Source organism: Mycteria americana, chromosome 12 (assembly GCF_035582795.1).
Source record: "Mycteria americana isolate JAX WOST 10 ecotype Jacksonville Zoo and Gardens chromosome 12, USCA_MyAme_1.0, whole genome shotgun sequence".
NCBI lineage: Eukaryota > Metazoa > Chordata > Aves > Ciconiiformes > Ciconiidae > Mycteria > Mycteria americana.
The window spans coordinates 959,719-976,653 of NC_134376.1; the positions used below are offsets into that span (position 1 = coordinate 959,719).

Sequence of the window (16,935 nt, forward strand, 5' to 3'; positions counted from 1 at the left end):
CAATAAAAAATGCAAAGGAGGAAAAGGAGTGGGGGAGCCTTACGGGTGCGTGTTCACCTTCCCTGACCAGGGCCTTGGGAGTGGAGCAGCCAAACAAGAAATAAAACCAGTGAGCGGCAGCTGGGAGCTGCCAAAACATCCAGGCCCTCGAGCTTCACACGCTGTGTGAGTAACGGGGGATTTGAGGGTGGCAGCAGGGACAGATTTTTGTAACCGTGAGACTGCCCTGCGTGCCACGCACCAGCAGGAGCTGGGCTGCGTGTCCATCCAGGGGGAAGCACCTTCTGAGTCCCCAGCCCTGATCTCCTCAGCTCCTGTCCCACCGCAGCCCCTGCTCCCTTTCTCCAGAGGGGGTTTTGGGAAGGGGTGACGTGATCTGTGTGCCGATGGAGGGTGGGTCTTGTCGTCCCTCATTTGTCACCCGTCTGCTCCAGGTACAGCCCGCTGATGGGGGAGAGCAGGACAGGCTCCAGGCTGGCACCAAAATCGGTACCAAACCCCCTCCGAACAGCTTCGGCGTCCGAGCACTGAGCCTCTGTGCCCGGGGCAAGGAGCCCCCCAGTAGCAGGGGCTTTGGCTTCCGATCGGGCAAGGCACGTCGCACGGAGTGGCACAGAGTGGCTTTCAGCAGCGAGAAAGAGACAAGCAGTCCGTTTGGAAATATTCTGGAAATAAAGGTAAGAAGAAAACTATTAAAATGAGAAAAAGATTGAAAAAATGTCATCCAGGTATGGTCAAGCGCAGCTTTTGCTTCATGTCTTTTATCCAACGACCTTCCATGTGAAAGCACAGCTTATGCCTAAAGGAAGAGTAAACCCGGGTCTTTCGCTCTGCTGCCGTGTTAAGATGTCCCCTGCAAAACCCGTGACTCTATTGCCAGCACACCTTTGTTAACTCGGTTTTTTAATTTGGGGATCCATGTGTTTTCATGGCAGGGCAGGGATGCTGCAGGCATCCTGCATGAGGCAGCTCTTCCAGCCGACCCCGTCCCCGTGCCCATCCCCGTCCCCGTCCCCGTCCCCGTCCCCGTGCCTGTGCTCTTGCTGGCAGGTGCCCCGCGGGACCGCAGGACGGAGCAGCGCTTGCAAAGAACAGGTCCAGTAGCTTTGACGTTGGGAAAAAATGTCCTGAATGAGTTTAAAACACATCTAAAAACTAGTTTAATCTTATTTTCCACGGTGTGGCCTGAGTCTAACTTAAAAATGTGAAAATGCTGCCCTTCAGCACAGCGTTTTTACGGTTGGTGAGCTGAAAAGATAAAGTGAGCTGGAAGCACTCTAATCTTTGCTTAAAACTGATTTAGAGCTGGTTTTCCTTTCCCAGCGCAGCATCTTCCCATTGCTCTCGCTAGCAAGCATACCATGACTTTGCAAGAGCACTCTCAGGGTAGGTGCTTAAATGGAAATAAATTCAAGGTGGAGAACAAGCGTATCGATGACTCCTGCAAAGCCATGAACAAAGATAAAGCAGCGTCAAAATTAGCCGTTCAGTATCTTTACCTTTACTCAGATATGAAAGTAGAGCTTTTACTCTGCGGGTGCTCCTGAAACCGTAAGTATGTGGCTCAACATTGCCATCAGGAAAAAAAAAGCTAAAATTCAGCCTCAGGAAACAATATAAAAAGAAATAATAACTTCTCACAGCAACGTCAGGTTGAGGAGCAACCCACAAAGATCTGTACAAGCTGGGATGCCTGCGTGGCAGGTCTCGGACTCTCGGCAGGAGCCCACGCTCCGCGTTTGGCCGGCGCGGTCTGTAAGCAGCAGAGCAAACAGAGGCTGCGGGGCATGCGGCCAGTCAGGTCCAGCCGGGCTGGATTTTGCCCAGTGCAGTGTAGGTGTGTTTTAAATTTTAATCTAATCTAAATCTTTTATTGGATTTCTTAAAAGGCGGAAAATATTTACTAGTTTGCCTTGCTAGTCTCTCTGGATGTAAATGTATTTTGACGGTACCGTTTTATAAAGCAGAGACCGATCTGGAGGCTGTGCCTTGAGATGGGTTTGTGCTCGCGCCCGGCAGCAGGAGGCTCGGGCAGAACGGCCGCGCGCGTTTCACGTCTTCCCTCCAGCCGCCGGTAATTAAGCAGAGGCTGAGGTCGTCGCTCCTGTTTTCGTTATAGTCCTGCCCAAAAGCCAACGAGCACCTGATGCGATGTCAGCTCCTTCTGTGAATAAACCCTTCTGCAGGCCGCCGCGGGTGGGAACCTCCGGGGCACCAGTTCACAGAGGACGAGCTGACGATGCGCGGGGGGGCTGGGGGTCCGGGAGGCCCGGGGGGTCCAAGTCCCAGGACTCGTGTTCCTCGGAGAGCACAACGCTTTCAGACGAGAGTAGAGCCTGCCCTCGGATCTCGGGGGAAGCAGCCAGAGCTGCTTCTTTCCAAAGCAGTCTCCCAGCGAGACCTCACGGTGTTAGGCTACGTCTAACCTCACCTGCTGTGCAATGAAAAGCATCGTCTCTCTGCATCGTGGAGGGAGGCATCATAAAATCTATTGGGTTTGTACTTTTATCAAACTCTGTATATACCACCCAGGAGATTTTGCAGATCTGGCCAATAAATCCATGAATCAGTATTACTTTTTTTTTTTTTTGGAAAAGTGAGAAGGCCGCAGTTGCTCCCGCTCCCCAAGAGGCCTGTGCGCACCCCTCAGCTTCTTTTGTACCTTCGGTAGCCTGGCTGCACGTGACTTTGTGTTCATCGAGTTTCTGCGTTGCTGAGTGCTGCTCATTATTGAAATACTGCTGTATTACTTCAGCACTTTTTCTTCTAGAATGCTGAGTTATATGCAGCGTTAATCTTTAATTCTGTTCTCCTACAGTTTAAATCTGAAAAATGTTCTAAGCAGCTGACTCGGGTTTGTTTTGAAATCCTGCCTCGGGATACTGAGATTTAGTAACACAAATTCTCATCTTAAAATAGCAGCACAAAATGTTCTATTTACTCACAATATGAATGTAAAATATGCAGCATCCCTCACATGAGCAGTGGAAGCATACCGATAGTATCTGAAAGACAAAGGAATTTGGTGGAAAAAACCGATCCGTTGTCCTTCCTCCGGCGGGCAGCAGCGCTGAGTGGCATTCCTGGTCCTGGGAACGGTGCTGCTGGTTCCAGGTCCTCTTCTCCTGCCCCCTCCGATAGCTGCTGTGCTGTAATACTTTTTACTTTTAAGAAAAACCGTCTTAAGCCCTCTGTTAGCTTGGCCACTAGACACGGTTAGCCTGAATGCTACCTGAAACCGGCTGATGTCTGTAGCGCTTGGTTCACCTGGTTGGCAAAGGTTTCGGACGATGTCGGAGACGTACCGGTTCGCGCACAAAACACCGACTTCCTAAAAAGTTGTCTTGTTATTGACTGTGACACTTGCACAGCCCGGGGGCCAGTGCTCCGTAAGTCGCTGCAGGCACGGCCACGTCCAGCAGGTCCAAGTCACTTAACCGTCCCGGGGCCAGAGGGGACCCCAGAAGGGACACGACAAAAACATTCGCCGCTTCTGGAGCTGCAAAGCACAAACCTCCCCCTGGTACCCTCTCAGGAGGTGAGGGGCTCCAGGCCATTTCACTGCCACGGTGTGACCCTGCAGAACATCTGCTCTGAATTTCTCCTGGGTTGTAAAACCGCGGCCGCGCCGTCACGTAGCTACTCCAGTTCCGCTTTGCTGACAATACAAGTACACGTGGCGTAATGCAAAGCTTGCCTCTCCACATGGCTGGTTTGATGTCTTGTCTCCCACTTGCAGACGGCAGCATGAACCTGAAGAAGTACTTCGTTCGGGCGCTGCACCGCCTGCAGAAGGGCCCTGGCTACACCTACAAGGAGCTGCTGGTCTGGTACTGCGACAACACCAACACCCACGGCCCAAAGCGCATCATCAAAGAGGGGCCGAAGAAGAAATTAATCTGGTTCTTCCTAACGCTGCTCTTCGCGTCTCTGGTCTTCTGGCAGTGGGGTATCCTCATTAACACCTACCTCTCCTACAACGTCACGTCATCTCTCTCTATTGGCTTTAAGACCATGAAGTTCCCAGCGGTCACGGTCTGCAATGCCAACCCTTTCAAGTAAGTTTTTCTTCACCTAATTTACCCAGTCGTGCTGCAACACCCTCAGTTATGTGGCTAGCGTAAGGTACTGTGGATCCGTTCCTGTCTGCGGTATCGTGTTAGGAGCATCAACGGAAACGATCCTTTGACTCCCCAAGTGGCACTAAAAGCCAAATAAAGGAGGACAACATGAAGGCGAACGGCTCAGCTCCAGAGGAGGGTTCGTGTGCCTGCGAGTTTGCCTGGTTTTCCTTACTGTAGCAGTTAATCTAACGATGGTCATTGCCTCCCTGTAAACTTTCCCTGTCTCAGGGAGAACTCGAAGTTCAACTCACTTGTCACAGCCACGATCAGTCTCTCAGTCTTTCCCCACAATTCCTTTCTTTCTCCTTCCTCGCTGTGAACGTACCTCTTACCGCTTACGCTCCGGCCATTGAGGGCTGGTTAAACAGCAGCATCGGCTGGGAGCTGCAGTGATGTAGCTCGACCGTAATTTCCAAGGAGTAACTGATTTTTGTTAGAGTCGCTTCGAATATATATCCGTGCAAAGGTGTAGCCCAAGGCAAGATGCTCTTGACCGACGCGCAGGAATTGCTTTGGTGTTTTTTCATCTCTGCTTGCTAGAGATGTTTTGTGTAAACTGTAGTGAATTACTGAAATACAACCAGTTCGGTTCTGCACTGACAGAACACGGTTCACCACCACAGCACACTGTTTATCCTCCCGCTGGTTTTCTGCCCGGTTGCAGGCTACTGGGATGCCCGCGTCTGAGCTGGCCGTGCTCCGTGCACAGAGGCTCCCGTCATTCTCCAGTAAATTCTTAGGCGGCAATCCGAGGTCCCCAGGAACGAGCTGCCGCATGTCCCCACCGCCTCGGCACCGCCTGGTAACCACCCTTTGTCCTGCAGATACTCAGAGGTGAAGCACCTGCTGAGAGAACTGGACAGGCTCATCGAAGCGGCGCTGGAGAGGATCCTGCAGCCCGCACCGGGGAACAGCAGCGAGAACACCTCCCCGCCGCTCGACCTGGGGCTCTGGCACCAGATACCCCTGGTCCTCATCGACGAGCACGACAAAGACAACCCCGTCATCCTGGACATCTTTGAGAGCAACCAGACTGCTCTGGGCAACCAGACTGCTGGGGGCAACCAAACCGCTGCGGGCAACCAAACCGCTGCGGGCAACCAGACCGCTGCGGGCAACCAGACTGCTGGGGACAACCAAACCGCTGCGGGCAACCAAACCGCTGCGGGCAACCAGACTGCTGGGGGCAACCAAACCGCTGCGGGCAACCAAACGGCTGCAGGCAACCAAACGGCTGCTCCACCTGCCCCAGCCAACGCGACATCGGAAGAAAAGAAGTACAAGCTGGCGGTGAAGCTGGTGAGAGGGGTCCCGCGGGAGGCAGCCGGGAGGGGCGAGGGCTGGGCAGCGCCGGGCTGGGATCCCCGGCAGGGATGCAGCGTGGAGAGCGGCGTCTCCTCCCCACCAGCTGCCCGCAGCCGCTCTGCCTCGGGGCTCTGGTCCGGCTGCGCCAGGGCTGGGGGCTGCCCGTGCTGGTGGCATCCTCGGTACAGGGCAGCTGCAAGTTGTGGCGTGTTACGTCAAGGCTCCAGGGCTGTTTGCTTGGTTTTTTGAGGAAGGCAGCACAGAGGTATTTTAAGATGTTTCTAAATTTTTTTTAATCTGTTTTAAAAACCAGAGGGGGGTCTGATCCCCTGCAGGTTACGCAGCCAGACATCCAGCTGAAGCTGCCGGATTTCTGTCCATGGGGCCTGCAGCAGGATCATACCCTAAATATACTTCCTTAAATGAGAGGAAACCCAGCAAGGAGCTGGGTTAAGTTAGTCCATGACGAATGTAGGTAGCTGCATGCCATCAGTAAGATCAGCAGGTTCCTCATGGAAAAAGGGACGGACAGCGGTAGCAGCCTCGCACTGCATCAGAGGTACGGAGCGGATCCTGCCAGGGGTCCGGCAGCCTCTGGCGAGAGGGATGCTGGAAACGCTGGGCAGCAACGGGCAGTAACCAAGCGTGCACAGCGGTGGTCAGCGGAGGCTGCCCGCAGCGCAGAGGACAATGCCGTACGTCCTCTGGGGTGGCCCGGCGCAGCCCTGCTGCGGGCAGAGCCAGGGCAGAGCCAGGGCAGAGCCAGGGCAGAGGTGCTGCTCCGCGCAGGCTCCCCGCTGCCTGCACCTCTTCCTCGGGTCCGGCACCCAAAATGCCGGGGAGAGACTGCGGCTGCTGCCCCTGCCCCTGTCCTCGGCGCAGAGGCACGTGGTGGTCTCACGACCCCCCACCCTCTGCTCCCACGGAGGCTTCGAGGACCTGCCGGACCAGAGCTTGGAAGCTGGGGCAACTCCAGCCTTAAAGAATTGGCCAAAAAGTGGCGTTTTCTGCAAGCCTGTGGAGGTAACGCTGGGACCGACGGAGAATCTGCCCAGCTGGGATACCCCCGGGGAGGGACCCGTCCCTGAGCACATGCAGATGCGGCAGCCGGCTCCGCAGCTCCGGCCGGCCGTCCCTCCTTCGCTCCCCGGGAGCAGCAGGCAGGGCTGGCATCCGGCCGAGCGCGCAGGGAGGGGGTGCGTGCCGTACGTCCCTCCTGCCGTCCCCGCCGCGGGACAGGCTCAGACCCGCCTGCTGTGTGTCCCCAGTGCAGCCATCAGGGCTCCAACAACTGCACCTACAGGAACTTCACCAGCGCGGCGCAGGCGGTGACCGAGTGGTACATCCTGCAGTCCACGAGCATCCTCTCCAAAGTGCCGCTGCACGAGAGAATCAGGATGGGCTACCAGGCAGAAGACATGATCCTGGCGTGTCTCTATGGGGCCGAACCCTGCAACTACAAGTAGGTGCATCCCGAGCTCCCTGCCCTTTTCTGTCACATCAGGAACGGTACGGGACACTAAAGGCAAGGCAGCTGCCTTCTTTTCTCTTTTTAAGGTATATATCAGTTAATAAAGAGATTTCTGCTGGTCCTTAACTCTAATGACATTTCCCAGAGCGTTTCTGGATGTAATAGCGGATGAAACAGGTTATTTTGGGATAGTGCTGGCTTGAGTTTTAGTTTTGGATGGGCCGTTTTGCTCATGACGTACCGAGACTAACAGCATCCATGGGACCTCCCCAGGGTGTCTGGTGATAAATAACCAGCTGCCAGCCCAGGTGCTGAGTCAGCGTACCCCGGCACAGCAGTGCACCCCCCCTTTTTACACAAGGCTCTGAGAAATGCATTTTAGCCATCGTCGTTTCTTGTGAACGCCATATTTATATATCCAGTTTTGAGAAACAGGAGTGCCCAGCAGCACCCCAGGCTCCTGCCCCTTCTGCAAGGAGGGCAGCAGAGGGTTGCTGTCAAAGGACGAGCCGTAACACCAGCCAAAGCCTGTTAGCACAGCTCGGATCAAGCAGTTCTTTCTCCCGTCTGCGTGACAGACGATTCCTTTACATTCCGAGACAGCGTTATCCCCAGTGGCTGTGTCTCAGTACACACCAGTACCTTGCTTCGCTTCTTTTTCAACAGCAGATTGATTGAAATTATATCAGCTGGAATTTCTATATAGGCATTCAACAAACGAAGCAATTTAAAGTGAATCGCAGACCTAACCACCAAGCGCCGGTCCCACCAGCTGCACTGTTTTATAACCCTGTAGTCCTCCCCGAGAGTCACAGTTTTATGTGCATGATTCTTCCAGGAATTTCACCCAAATCTATCACCCAGACCACGGTAACTGCTACATCTTCAACTGGGGCATGGACGAAGAGGCTTTGAATTCTTCCAACCCCGGAGCTGAGTTCGGTAAGAGAGAGCCCTGCTAAGAAAGCAGGAGCTAAAGGAGCGAAGCGCTGGGAGTTACTCTGTCTCTCAGCGGCCGTTTCTGTCAGATAGAACGGATTTACCATTTCTGTGTCTCTGGAGCACTACAGCAGGGAGTAACGGCTTCCAGGAGGGGATAAGCCCCCAAAAGGGAAACGTACCACGTAGAAACAAGTACTGTGACTACACACGTTACTTTGCAAAAGTGTAACATCTGGATAGCCAAAATATCTGAGGCAATGTCTGAATAGTCACTCAGGTATCTCCATCCTGTGCGTTCGCCATCACGCGTGTTTATGCACGTGCAAGGCTGACGTGGCAGCCAGACCCCGGCTCTTCCCCCAAGGACGGAGATTTTTGTGTGCAGTGAAAAGAAAATAGATTCCTTTTTTCCCCAAAGACTCACATTTCGATACAATTCCTGTTCTGAGTGTTTTTTCTGGTGTCCCAGGGCTGAAGTTAATTCTGGACATCAGCCAGCAAGACTATATCCCCTACCTGTCCTCCGCTGCCGGGGCCAGGCTCATGCTGCATCAACAGAAGAGCTTCCCCTTCCTTAAGGACCAGGGCATCTATGCAATGGCCGGGACGGAAACCTCCATCGGCGTGTTAGTGGTATGTGTGGCATTCCTCTAGAGCAGATTGTCTGAGAATAATGTTATCTGATGGGACTGCAACCAAGTTTGTTTTAAGTCTTGGCTGAACTGGCTCAAACCAAAAGAGTCAAGGTATACGCTAGCTGTGGGCTGGAACAGTTTATGGAGACTTTTATGTAACTGTCCTGGCAAAGTGCTTTATTGAAGCCAAAATATTGAGCTCAGGTCATTGTTCCCTCTTCCTTCAGCATGTCAGAAGGTGCCTTGCTAAAACATGCTGCTCTTGAACACCCCGTCTGCCCCGATCCGCCCCGGGGAACGGGCTGCAGCTCCTTCAGCTCTGCCGCCTGCGGTTCCTTGATTTTTTTCAAAGCCAGCGGGGAATACAGGAATTGCAGAGCCTCTAGACACGGGCACCAGGGACCTGGGGAGGAGCGATGACTACTGAAATTTGCTGTTTCGGTTTTCTTTCAGGATGAACTGGAACGGATGGGCTATCCCTACAGTGACTGCACCATGAACGGGTCTGATGTGCCTGTAAAAAATCTCTATAGCCAATACAATACCTCCTACTCCATACAGGTAAAACACGTTTTTAAATCAAGCAAGGCTGTTTAGGAAAAATGTCAAAGCAGTTAAAATCTTTGACCAGCGTGCAGGATTGCTGGAGCATCGGCAATGACAAAGTAGAAAGCGTAACCTAAACACGGGACCCTTCTTTTCTGGTAAGAAACCAGCACGTGACTCTGGATGCTCAATAGCTCCAGGTTTGGAAACGATCCCAGTGGATCCAGTGGAAGTAACTGTGTATTGCAGGAGCAAGACCTAACGATGCAGGTATTAAAACTTGCATCGAAAGATAAGGAACAGTCCTCTGGCAGGCAACACAGTTTAGCGTAATCTTCAGTTTTCGTTCTCACACCAAAACAGCTCGTACGGCCGGGAAAGGGCATCAGCAGTTTTTTGTTCCCTTAGCCAGGTATGAAGTTTGTTTCATTTTGAGAGGGATGAAAACGGTCCTTTCTGTCCTTTTCTCCAAAGCCGAAACACAGCAAACCCCCGGGATCTCTGTTGTTACTCGGGACCCTGCCATGTGCGACCTAACAGCAAAGTCCTAATTTGCAGACAAAAAAGCAAATATTTTTACCTCCACGTACGAGCGCGGTTTAATGCTGGCCCTTTCCCCGTACCCTGTCGCCTCGGAGCTCGGCTCCCCGAAGCGGAGGCCTCCCCCTCCCCCTGAAAACCAGACGAAGCGAGAGCAGGGTGCGCCTGGGCCCCTTGGCCCCTTAAAAACTGCTGCTTCTCCACTTCCCCCCCTTTTGGCTCCCCGAGCAGCCCCGGTTGCCGTCAGGCTCCGGTCGGTCGCTGCCTCAGCTCGGAGGGCAGAACCGCAGCCCCAGCCGAGGGCACCTCGCACCCGCGTCCCGCCCGGCCTCCCTCCCTGCACCGGTTTCACTGGGAGGTGCTGGGGACCGCTGGAGCCCCAGGGTGACGGAGCCGGGAGGCAGCTCCCCTTCGGCGCCGGGGAGAGCGTCTGAAACGGGCTGACAGTCCCAACAGCTTTGGGTAATGCCGGTTCCTTAACAACGGGGGAAACACTGGGAGAAGGCTTCTTCCAGAGCGCCCAGCTGGGAGCGCAGCTCCCCGTCCTCCCGGGGCCGACCCGCTCCCGGCGCAGCGCCGGCCCCACGCTCCTCTGCCCGCTGCCCAGCTCGGCCGCAGGAGGCTGCAGCGCGGTTGTTTCTCCTTTAGAAAGAGTAACTGCTCATGCCATGTCATTACGGCAATTACTTTCTTTTTCAGCTGTGAGAATACCTTTTTTCCCCTCCAATTTCCATGCTTGGCTGAAATCTTTTAATTGTAGGTAGATCAACCAGCAAGGGGCAGGCTCTAGTCATTACCACGTCCAACGGGCGAGCTTCCCTAAACCCACGGGGTGACGGAGCGATCGCCGTAGCTGCCTGTGCCGCCGGCACCGGCACAGCAAAGCTGCTCCGTCCCCAGAACCGCAGGTGCCGTCCTGCGGCGTGACCGGTCACCGCGGCTCTGGGAAGCTTTTGCCGGGACGTTACGGTGACGCTTCCCAGGGGACCCGCTGGCTCCGGCTGCTCGGGGCCCTCCGCGGCACGACTGTTGCGCCCCGGGTTTTAGCCGCGGCATTGCTCTAATGTGCAAAGCAGCTCGTCTCTTGTGTACGCGAGTAATATTTATCCCTGACAGGAGAGGAATATACGGGAGGGATTCCTCTCCTGAACACGCCTGCTCTTTTTAATCCTTTTCTCTTTAAGGGAATGAAGTCATTTTTCACCCTGAAAATGCCTGCTTGGTTTGTATAGGAAATGGAGAGAGACCTTTGCCTTTTCTTCACTTTAAAATTGGGATGAGAAAGTTGAGTGTTTGTAAACCTTGAATCTGTAGAAAAATATAGTGTAAACATTAAGCACTGGTTAATTTGTAACAGGCTATAACATGAGGGAGAAGCGTTTCTGCAGGGCGAGATCTGGCAATAAGGAAAACATCAAAACCATTTTGGGGGTCATTTACAAAAGCCTGAAGAATACACCCCAGAGAAGTGGGAGGGCTTTGGTCTAGCAGGGTTTTTTATATTTCTGCCTTTATATAATTATAACAATTGGATCACTTTACCCTGCTTTTTAAGATGCTTGTATAACGTTTAAGCAAATACTTGAAATGATTGCATTATCACTTAAAAGTTGCTGAATGCTGGCTGGGGTTCTACGTCCACATAATTCACGTCAGCTCAGAGACCTCGCAGCAGAATCAGGCTTTTGCATCGCTCCCTGATGGCAGTGAGCTCTGTAAGCGTTTTGTATCACACAGAAATTCTCTGGTTGTTCTACCTAGCTGGAGCTGTTAAATTTAATTATCTTTTCATAGACTTTGTTATTGCTTTGTGCACCGTTTCATCCAGAATCCCACTCCAATCTCGGATGATTAACTTCATGCCTCACCGAGCTAATGGCAGTGCTGCAGCCCGGCTCGCACGCTGCCGAAGCTGCGGCTGCAATCCTTTCAAGGAGAGACGCAGATGCACAGATAAGATAATTCAGATTTCTAAAACCTGCTCTTTATGTTGAAGTATTTTTAGAGTCCTGGCTTTAAAGTGGAAACCAGCCCTTTGTCAGTATGTCATATAAAGCCTGGAGACAACAGCAGTGTCTATAGGTGTACAGAACATTTTTATTCCTTTTTGGAAACTCCGTATTGCTTCCGTGAAGCCCTAAAATAGTTAAGAAATGAGCAGTTTCTTGTGCAACTGGGAGCAGGCACCGAGTTCCCGTCTGCTCCTGCAAGGTGCCTTCCCCACGGGCAGCTCACAACTAGGATGGGCCTTAAACTCTCCAGGAGCAGCAGTAAAAATACATCGTAAAGAAAACCGTAACTGCAGTGCAACTCTACACACGGCAGCTTATCCACCCGCCTCGTCTCGCCGCTGTAAAACCAGTGTCACTTGTGTAAAGCCAGCGTCACCAGAGCCTGCCGCGGTGCCTGGCGATGCTCGGCGCACGCTGGAGGATGGGGTCACGGCATCGCGCAGGGACGGGCGCTGGCAGCACCCGCTCCCGCTGCGCCTTCAGCCTTCTGTGTGCGCAGCCACAAAATCAGCTGTTCGGTGCAAAAGAGAGAAAATACCTCGGAGCCGAGTAATTCCCATAGGCAGCGTAGACCCCAGCAGCAGGGGGGTGAGCAGGTTCAGCCCACGCCTAAGCAGCTCCCTGTTCCTTTTTTCAGGCTTGCCTGCGCTCTTGTTTCCAAAATCACATGATTGAAATCTGTGGATGCGGTCACTATATGTTTCCTTTACCCGAAGGGGTGAATTATTGCAATAACGAAGATAACCCAGGTTGGGGTAAGAACGTGAACAAAACTAATTGCGCAGCCTGCCCGGGGTCCTGGCGCGCAGGAGGGGCGGGAGCGGACGGGAGCTTTACTTGTGAATGCAAGAGGTGAATGGCTTTTGCCTATGTAAAGTCTCCCCGTGGCCGTTCGGGTCAGCGCCGGGGAGAAGGGGCGAAACCTCGGTGCCGGCCGTGGGCTGGGGGTCCTCGGCTTCCGCGCTGCCCCAGGGCAGGGCTCTCCGGGACGGCTGGCTCCAGCCAGGGCAGGTAACGGAGCCCCTGGGTCCCAAGGGCAGGCAGAGGGGCAACGCTCCAGGCCTCCGCGCCTGAAGAGTGCGGAGACGAGCTGGCCCGAGCGGGGGCAACGGGCTCCTGCGAGGGTGCGCAGAGGCGGGGGCGTCCGCTGCTCCCCACGGGCGGGCAGAGACGGGCAGCACGGCTCCGCACGGGCAGCTGGGGCAGCAGCCGCCCTCCCAGCCCTGCAGCTGGCCAGGGCTGAGCCAAAACCACCGACTCCACAGAAACTGTCTGCAGAAAAAAATCTTTTTCATTTGTTATTAAATTGTCCGACCGCTTTGCCTGAGCTTCTCAAGGCAAGGAAGGTTAGAGGGGAAGACAGCAAACCTGTGCGGCAGGTCACACCTGAATATTCATTTTATTAAATGAAATTGATATAAGCCAGTAAGCGGGGTCCTTATCTAAAGAGGTGCTTTGATTTTTTGTTTCCACCAAACAGCATATTGCTATTCATCACTGAGATCAAGTATAAGACACAGACAGATTTGTATTGACTCTTGTAAGGAAACGTGCAAGTAAGTACATAAGCCATTTCTGGCAGCTGTAAAGGTGGAGGGGATCCTGCATTTCGTCTCCCATCAATTCTGACCTTTCTAGAATGGCAGTCAATCCCGCGGGGCTGCTTTTCTGCATGAGACCTGAAGTTCCAGCGACTTCAGAGGAGGGGAAACTCCTGTACCAACGCTCCCCTTTCCTCTCCCTAGCGACACGCAGTATAAGATGACCATCTCCATGGCAGACTGGCCCTCTGAAGCTTCGGAGGTAACACCGATTTCTTGTTTTGAAACACCCATTAATAATGACCTGTTCTTAGCCACATGAATCACGCAGTATTTCCAGAGCTAATGTCCAGGTAGCAAGTGCCTCTCTGCTAAATTACACATTTTCAGCGTGCAAACACTGGTGCCAGGCGTGAGAGCGGAGGAGGGACAGCCCCGCCGCAGCTCCTCCTCCCGGGGTCCTGCAACGCCCTTGGGTTCCTGCCCCGGCAGGCGGCCGGGGAGGATGCTTCTGCTCAGCTCTGAATACATTTTGTTTTCCTAGGACTGGATTTTCCATATTCTGTCTTATGAAAGGGATATGTCAACAAATGTGACTCTGGACAGGTAAGTGACAGGAACAACCACTTTATCTTCTCTACTGAGCCTGTTAACATTAGGCTAACGTGAGCCGTGGCGATGGGCCAGCGCACACGTGTGCTAACGCAAAGGGAGGACAAGATCTGGCACACGTCTGCCTGGAAGGTACGTAAAGCAAACCTGGAACGCGCTTCACGCGTATCCCCTGCTCTCCATAGTGACAAACGGGGTCAGACAAATGAGGGTGAAGTTAAAATCGACACTAACCGCAGCATTCCTAATCCGTTCCTATAGAATCTGGAAGCTCTGAAGCTGTGAACTGCCAGGGTCCAGCTCCTGGATCGTAACGTTCGTCCCTTCATACTTACACGTCTGAATCTGCCAACAGCAGCAGCAGTAGGGGGGATGCACCAGAATTAGGGCGACTGCTGAGTTACCCTTTGAAAACCTAAACCCTGCGTTAGTAGGAAAAGAAGAGGTTTTTCTCCCCAAGGAAAAAAAACTAGAGAGCGAGGACACGGTTTCACAGCTATTGGCCGATCTGTTCGCATTAAGCCCCCTGTAACGCAGTCGGTCGTGACGCAGCCGCTCTGTGGGTGCACACAGGAACAGGAGGTGCAGAGGGGCGATGGCCCCTCGAGACTAACCGGGGCAGCTGGAAAAGGGAACGCAGACAGCCCCAGAGAAGCTTCCAGGCACGCAAGTGCTTCCCAGAGGAACCTCAGAACCGCGTCCCTCTTCCCTTCGCAGCCGGTGGCACTTTTTAACTTCTTCCACGTGCCTGGCAGCAGTTTCAGCGGACGCTCGTGAGCAGCTCGGGCCGGGCTGTGCGCGGCCCTGCCCGCGGGCAGGCGGCGGAGCGGAGGCGCGGGACGCCCGCAGCCCAGCTCTGTGCTGAGCTGCCGTTTGTCCCTTACAGAAACGGGATCATCAAGCTGAACATTTACTTCCAGGAGTACAACTACCGCACCATCTCGGAGTCTGCCGCCACGACGGTGAGCGCCCATCCCTGCCGCTCCTGCACGGCGCCCGGGGAGCAGGCGCAGAAACGCGTCACCCCAGACGCGCGGGCAGGGCTCAGCTCCTCGGGGCTGATCAGCCCTGTCCGGAGGCGCTTAGCGGGGGTCCGCCCGGTCCCCCCGGTGCTGCTGCTTCACGCGTCCGTGGCAATGAAGCGGACGAAGCTGCCTCCGCCGGCCGGTTTGCGGCCCCCGGTTCGTTCTTCCCCTCCACCTCCCGTCCCCATCGCCAGTGCAGGGCAGCTCACTGAGAAGCGGCACCAGGGAGCGCAGCCCCGCAGGCGAGGGACTCGGCAGGCAGGTCCCGGGGGGCAGGAGAGGCAGGGGCATCCCTCGGCTCGGCACCAGCGCGCAGGGCGATGGGCAGGGGCTGATCAGAGACCGGGGTCCGCTGCCTCGGCTCACTCCTGCTCTCCTTCCCGCAGATCGTTTGGCTGCTGTCGAGCCTGGGAGGCCAGTTCGGGTTCTGGATGGGGGGCTCGGTGCTGTGCCTCATCGAGTTCGGGGAAATCATCATCGACTCGCTGTGGATCACCGTTATTAACGTGATCAGCTGGTGCAAAGGCCTGAAGCAGAAGCGGGTGCAGGCGCGGTACCCGGACGCGCCCCCGACGGTGTCGGAGCTGGTGGAGGCTCACACCAACCTGGGCTTCCAGCACGAGGACACGGGTGCCCTGCCCGGGGACGAGGCGCTGCCCCCTGAGCCCGGCACCCCCCCGCCCAACTACGACTCGCTGCGCGTCCAGCCCCTCGACGTCCTCGGTCCCGACAGCGATGCAGAAACCGAGTGAGCGGCGCACCCCGTTACCTCCCGCTGGCTGCCAACGGCAGGCTGCCGTCGCCGTGCTCAGTCTGCCACTTGCTGAGCAATCTTCTACTCTCTATCAAAATTAGGAAGGAACTAAAACGCCCTGGCTGTCCTCCCCTCCCCGACTTAAAGTGTTCCCTGTGGACGCTCTAATAAACCCTGTAATAAATCTCATAGAGTCGGTGTCAGGCTCTGGCTTTAGTAGGTAGAGCTGGTATACATTTCCTCCTAACACGTGGGTGGGAACCACGTCCTAGCGAGACGAGCGGGGCGCGGGCGGCTGTGAAGGGCTGTGGCCGGGATCCGAGGCAGGGAACAGGGAAAGGACGGCGGGGAGGCAGGCGGTGCTGGGGAGAGGCCAGGACGTCCGGACAGTGGATGCACGGCCCTGGCCCACTGGATGCTGAGACATGGCACAGCGGGTGCTGCGGCTGCGCTGCACCATGGGTCGGACCCTTGGGTTGGGACCCCAGCTACTTTTGACTTCTGAGGTCGCAGTATTTCTACCTCTAAACAACTGCAATGGAAACCGAGCGAAAGAAAACCATCCCTTTGCTTCTGGACGCGCGGGTGCTCTGTCTGTGCTTGCTGCTCAGGGTTTGTTAACGCTCACGCTGCAGGTGGGCACGGCTGATAACGTGTGTTGGAGATAAAGACTGCAGCCTCCATAAAGATTTAGGCGTGGGGAGGAAGTGCCAGGCCACGGAACAGTACCACTCTTGGCAATAAATAAATAAAAAGTTGCCTTTAAGTTTCCTGTTGGCAGCGGGTGCAGTTCAGCGCTGGCAAGACGCTGGTGGCCACGGCTTACGGGAAGGGGAGGTGCCGTGCTCACCCCGACGTGAGGGCGGCCGAGGGGCTCGGGGGTCCCCGAGGGGCTGGGCTGAGCGGGGCAGCGAGCTCACCCGGCCCCCGGCTGGTGCCGGCCCACAGCTTTCCCAGGAGCCCATCGCAACCCACCGGGACCTGCCTTACTGAAGTACTTTTGCAAAACTTCAAGAGGAAACGCGATCGTCTGGTTAAATCACGCGACTGGGAACACGGTGTTCCGGGCACGGCGCCCAGCGCGGTGCGGGCGCGGGGTGGTGGGGGCAGCCGCGGCGGCGGGGGGGGTCCACGCTCCTTCTCCACTTGAAGGTCCCCGAGCACACGGTGCTCCGGTGCAGAGCTGCCGGGGCAGAGCGGGCCGAGGGTCTCTCCATCTCCCCTCCGTGCTGGTGGAAGCGGTGGGTCCGGTTGCTGACAACGACCACAGCAGGACCGAGGAACCGGGGGACAATCTGCCAGATGAGATGCTGCCAGCACGGCTGGCGCTGCCCTGCACGGGGGAACTTCTGTGTTCAAAATTCACTGAGGAAGTCAAACCCTTCATTACCGGTGCATAGCTGCTCTAACGCTGCTGCAGTTACAGTT

The 16,935-nt window shown here is 55.1% G+C and overlaps 1 protein-coding gene across 1 annotated transcript; it reads left to right on the forward strand.

Moving 5' to 3' along the window:
• Positions 1 to 476: 476 nt before the first annotated feature.
• SCNN1B (sodium channel epithelial 1 subunit beta) lies at positions 477 to 15,651 on the forward strand. Its single transcript, XM_075514912.1, has 13 exons — positions 477 to 677; positions 3,740 to 4,058; positions 4,949 to 5,423; positions 6,698 to 6,891; positions 7,739 to 7,842; positions 8,312 to 8,475; positions 8,931 to 9,038; positions 12,213 to 12,330; positions 13,056 to 13,131; positions 13,321 to 13,378; positions 13,661 to 13,722; positions 14,615 to 14,690; positions 15,140 to 15,651. Exons 2-13 carry the CDS (start codon positions 3,748 to 3,750, stop codon positions 15,503 to 15,505), a joined length of 2,112 nt encoding a protein of 703 aa, XP_075371027.1. The 5' UTR covers positions 477 to 677; positions 3,740 to 3,747; the 3' UTR covers positions 15,506 to 15,651.
• Positions 15,652 to 16,935: the final 1,284 nt, after the last annotated feature.

Excerpts from the sequence above, each read along its gene's own strand:
- SCNN1B (XM_075514912.1), top strand. The coding sequence starts at position 3,748 with ATGAACCTGAAGAAGTACTTCGTTCGGGCGCTGCACCGCCTGCAGAAG. Across the intron at positions 5,424-6,697 it reads ACAAGCTGGCGGTGAAGCTG|TGCAGCCATCAGGGCTCCAA; the intron begins GTGAGAGGGGTC and ends GTGTGTCCCCAG. Across the intron at positions 6,892-7,738 it reads GCCGAACCCTGCAACTACAA|GAATTTCACCCAAATCTATC; the intron begins GTAGGTGCATCC and ends TGATTCTTCCAG.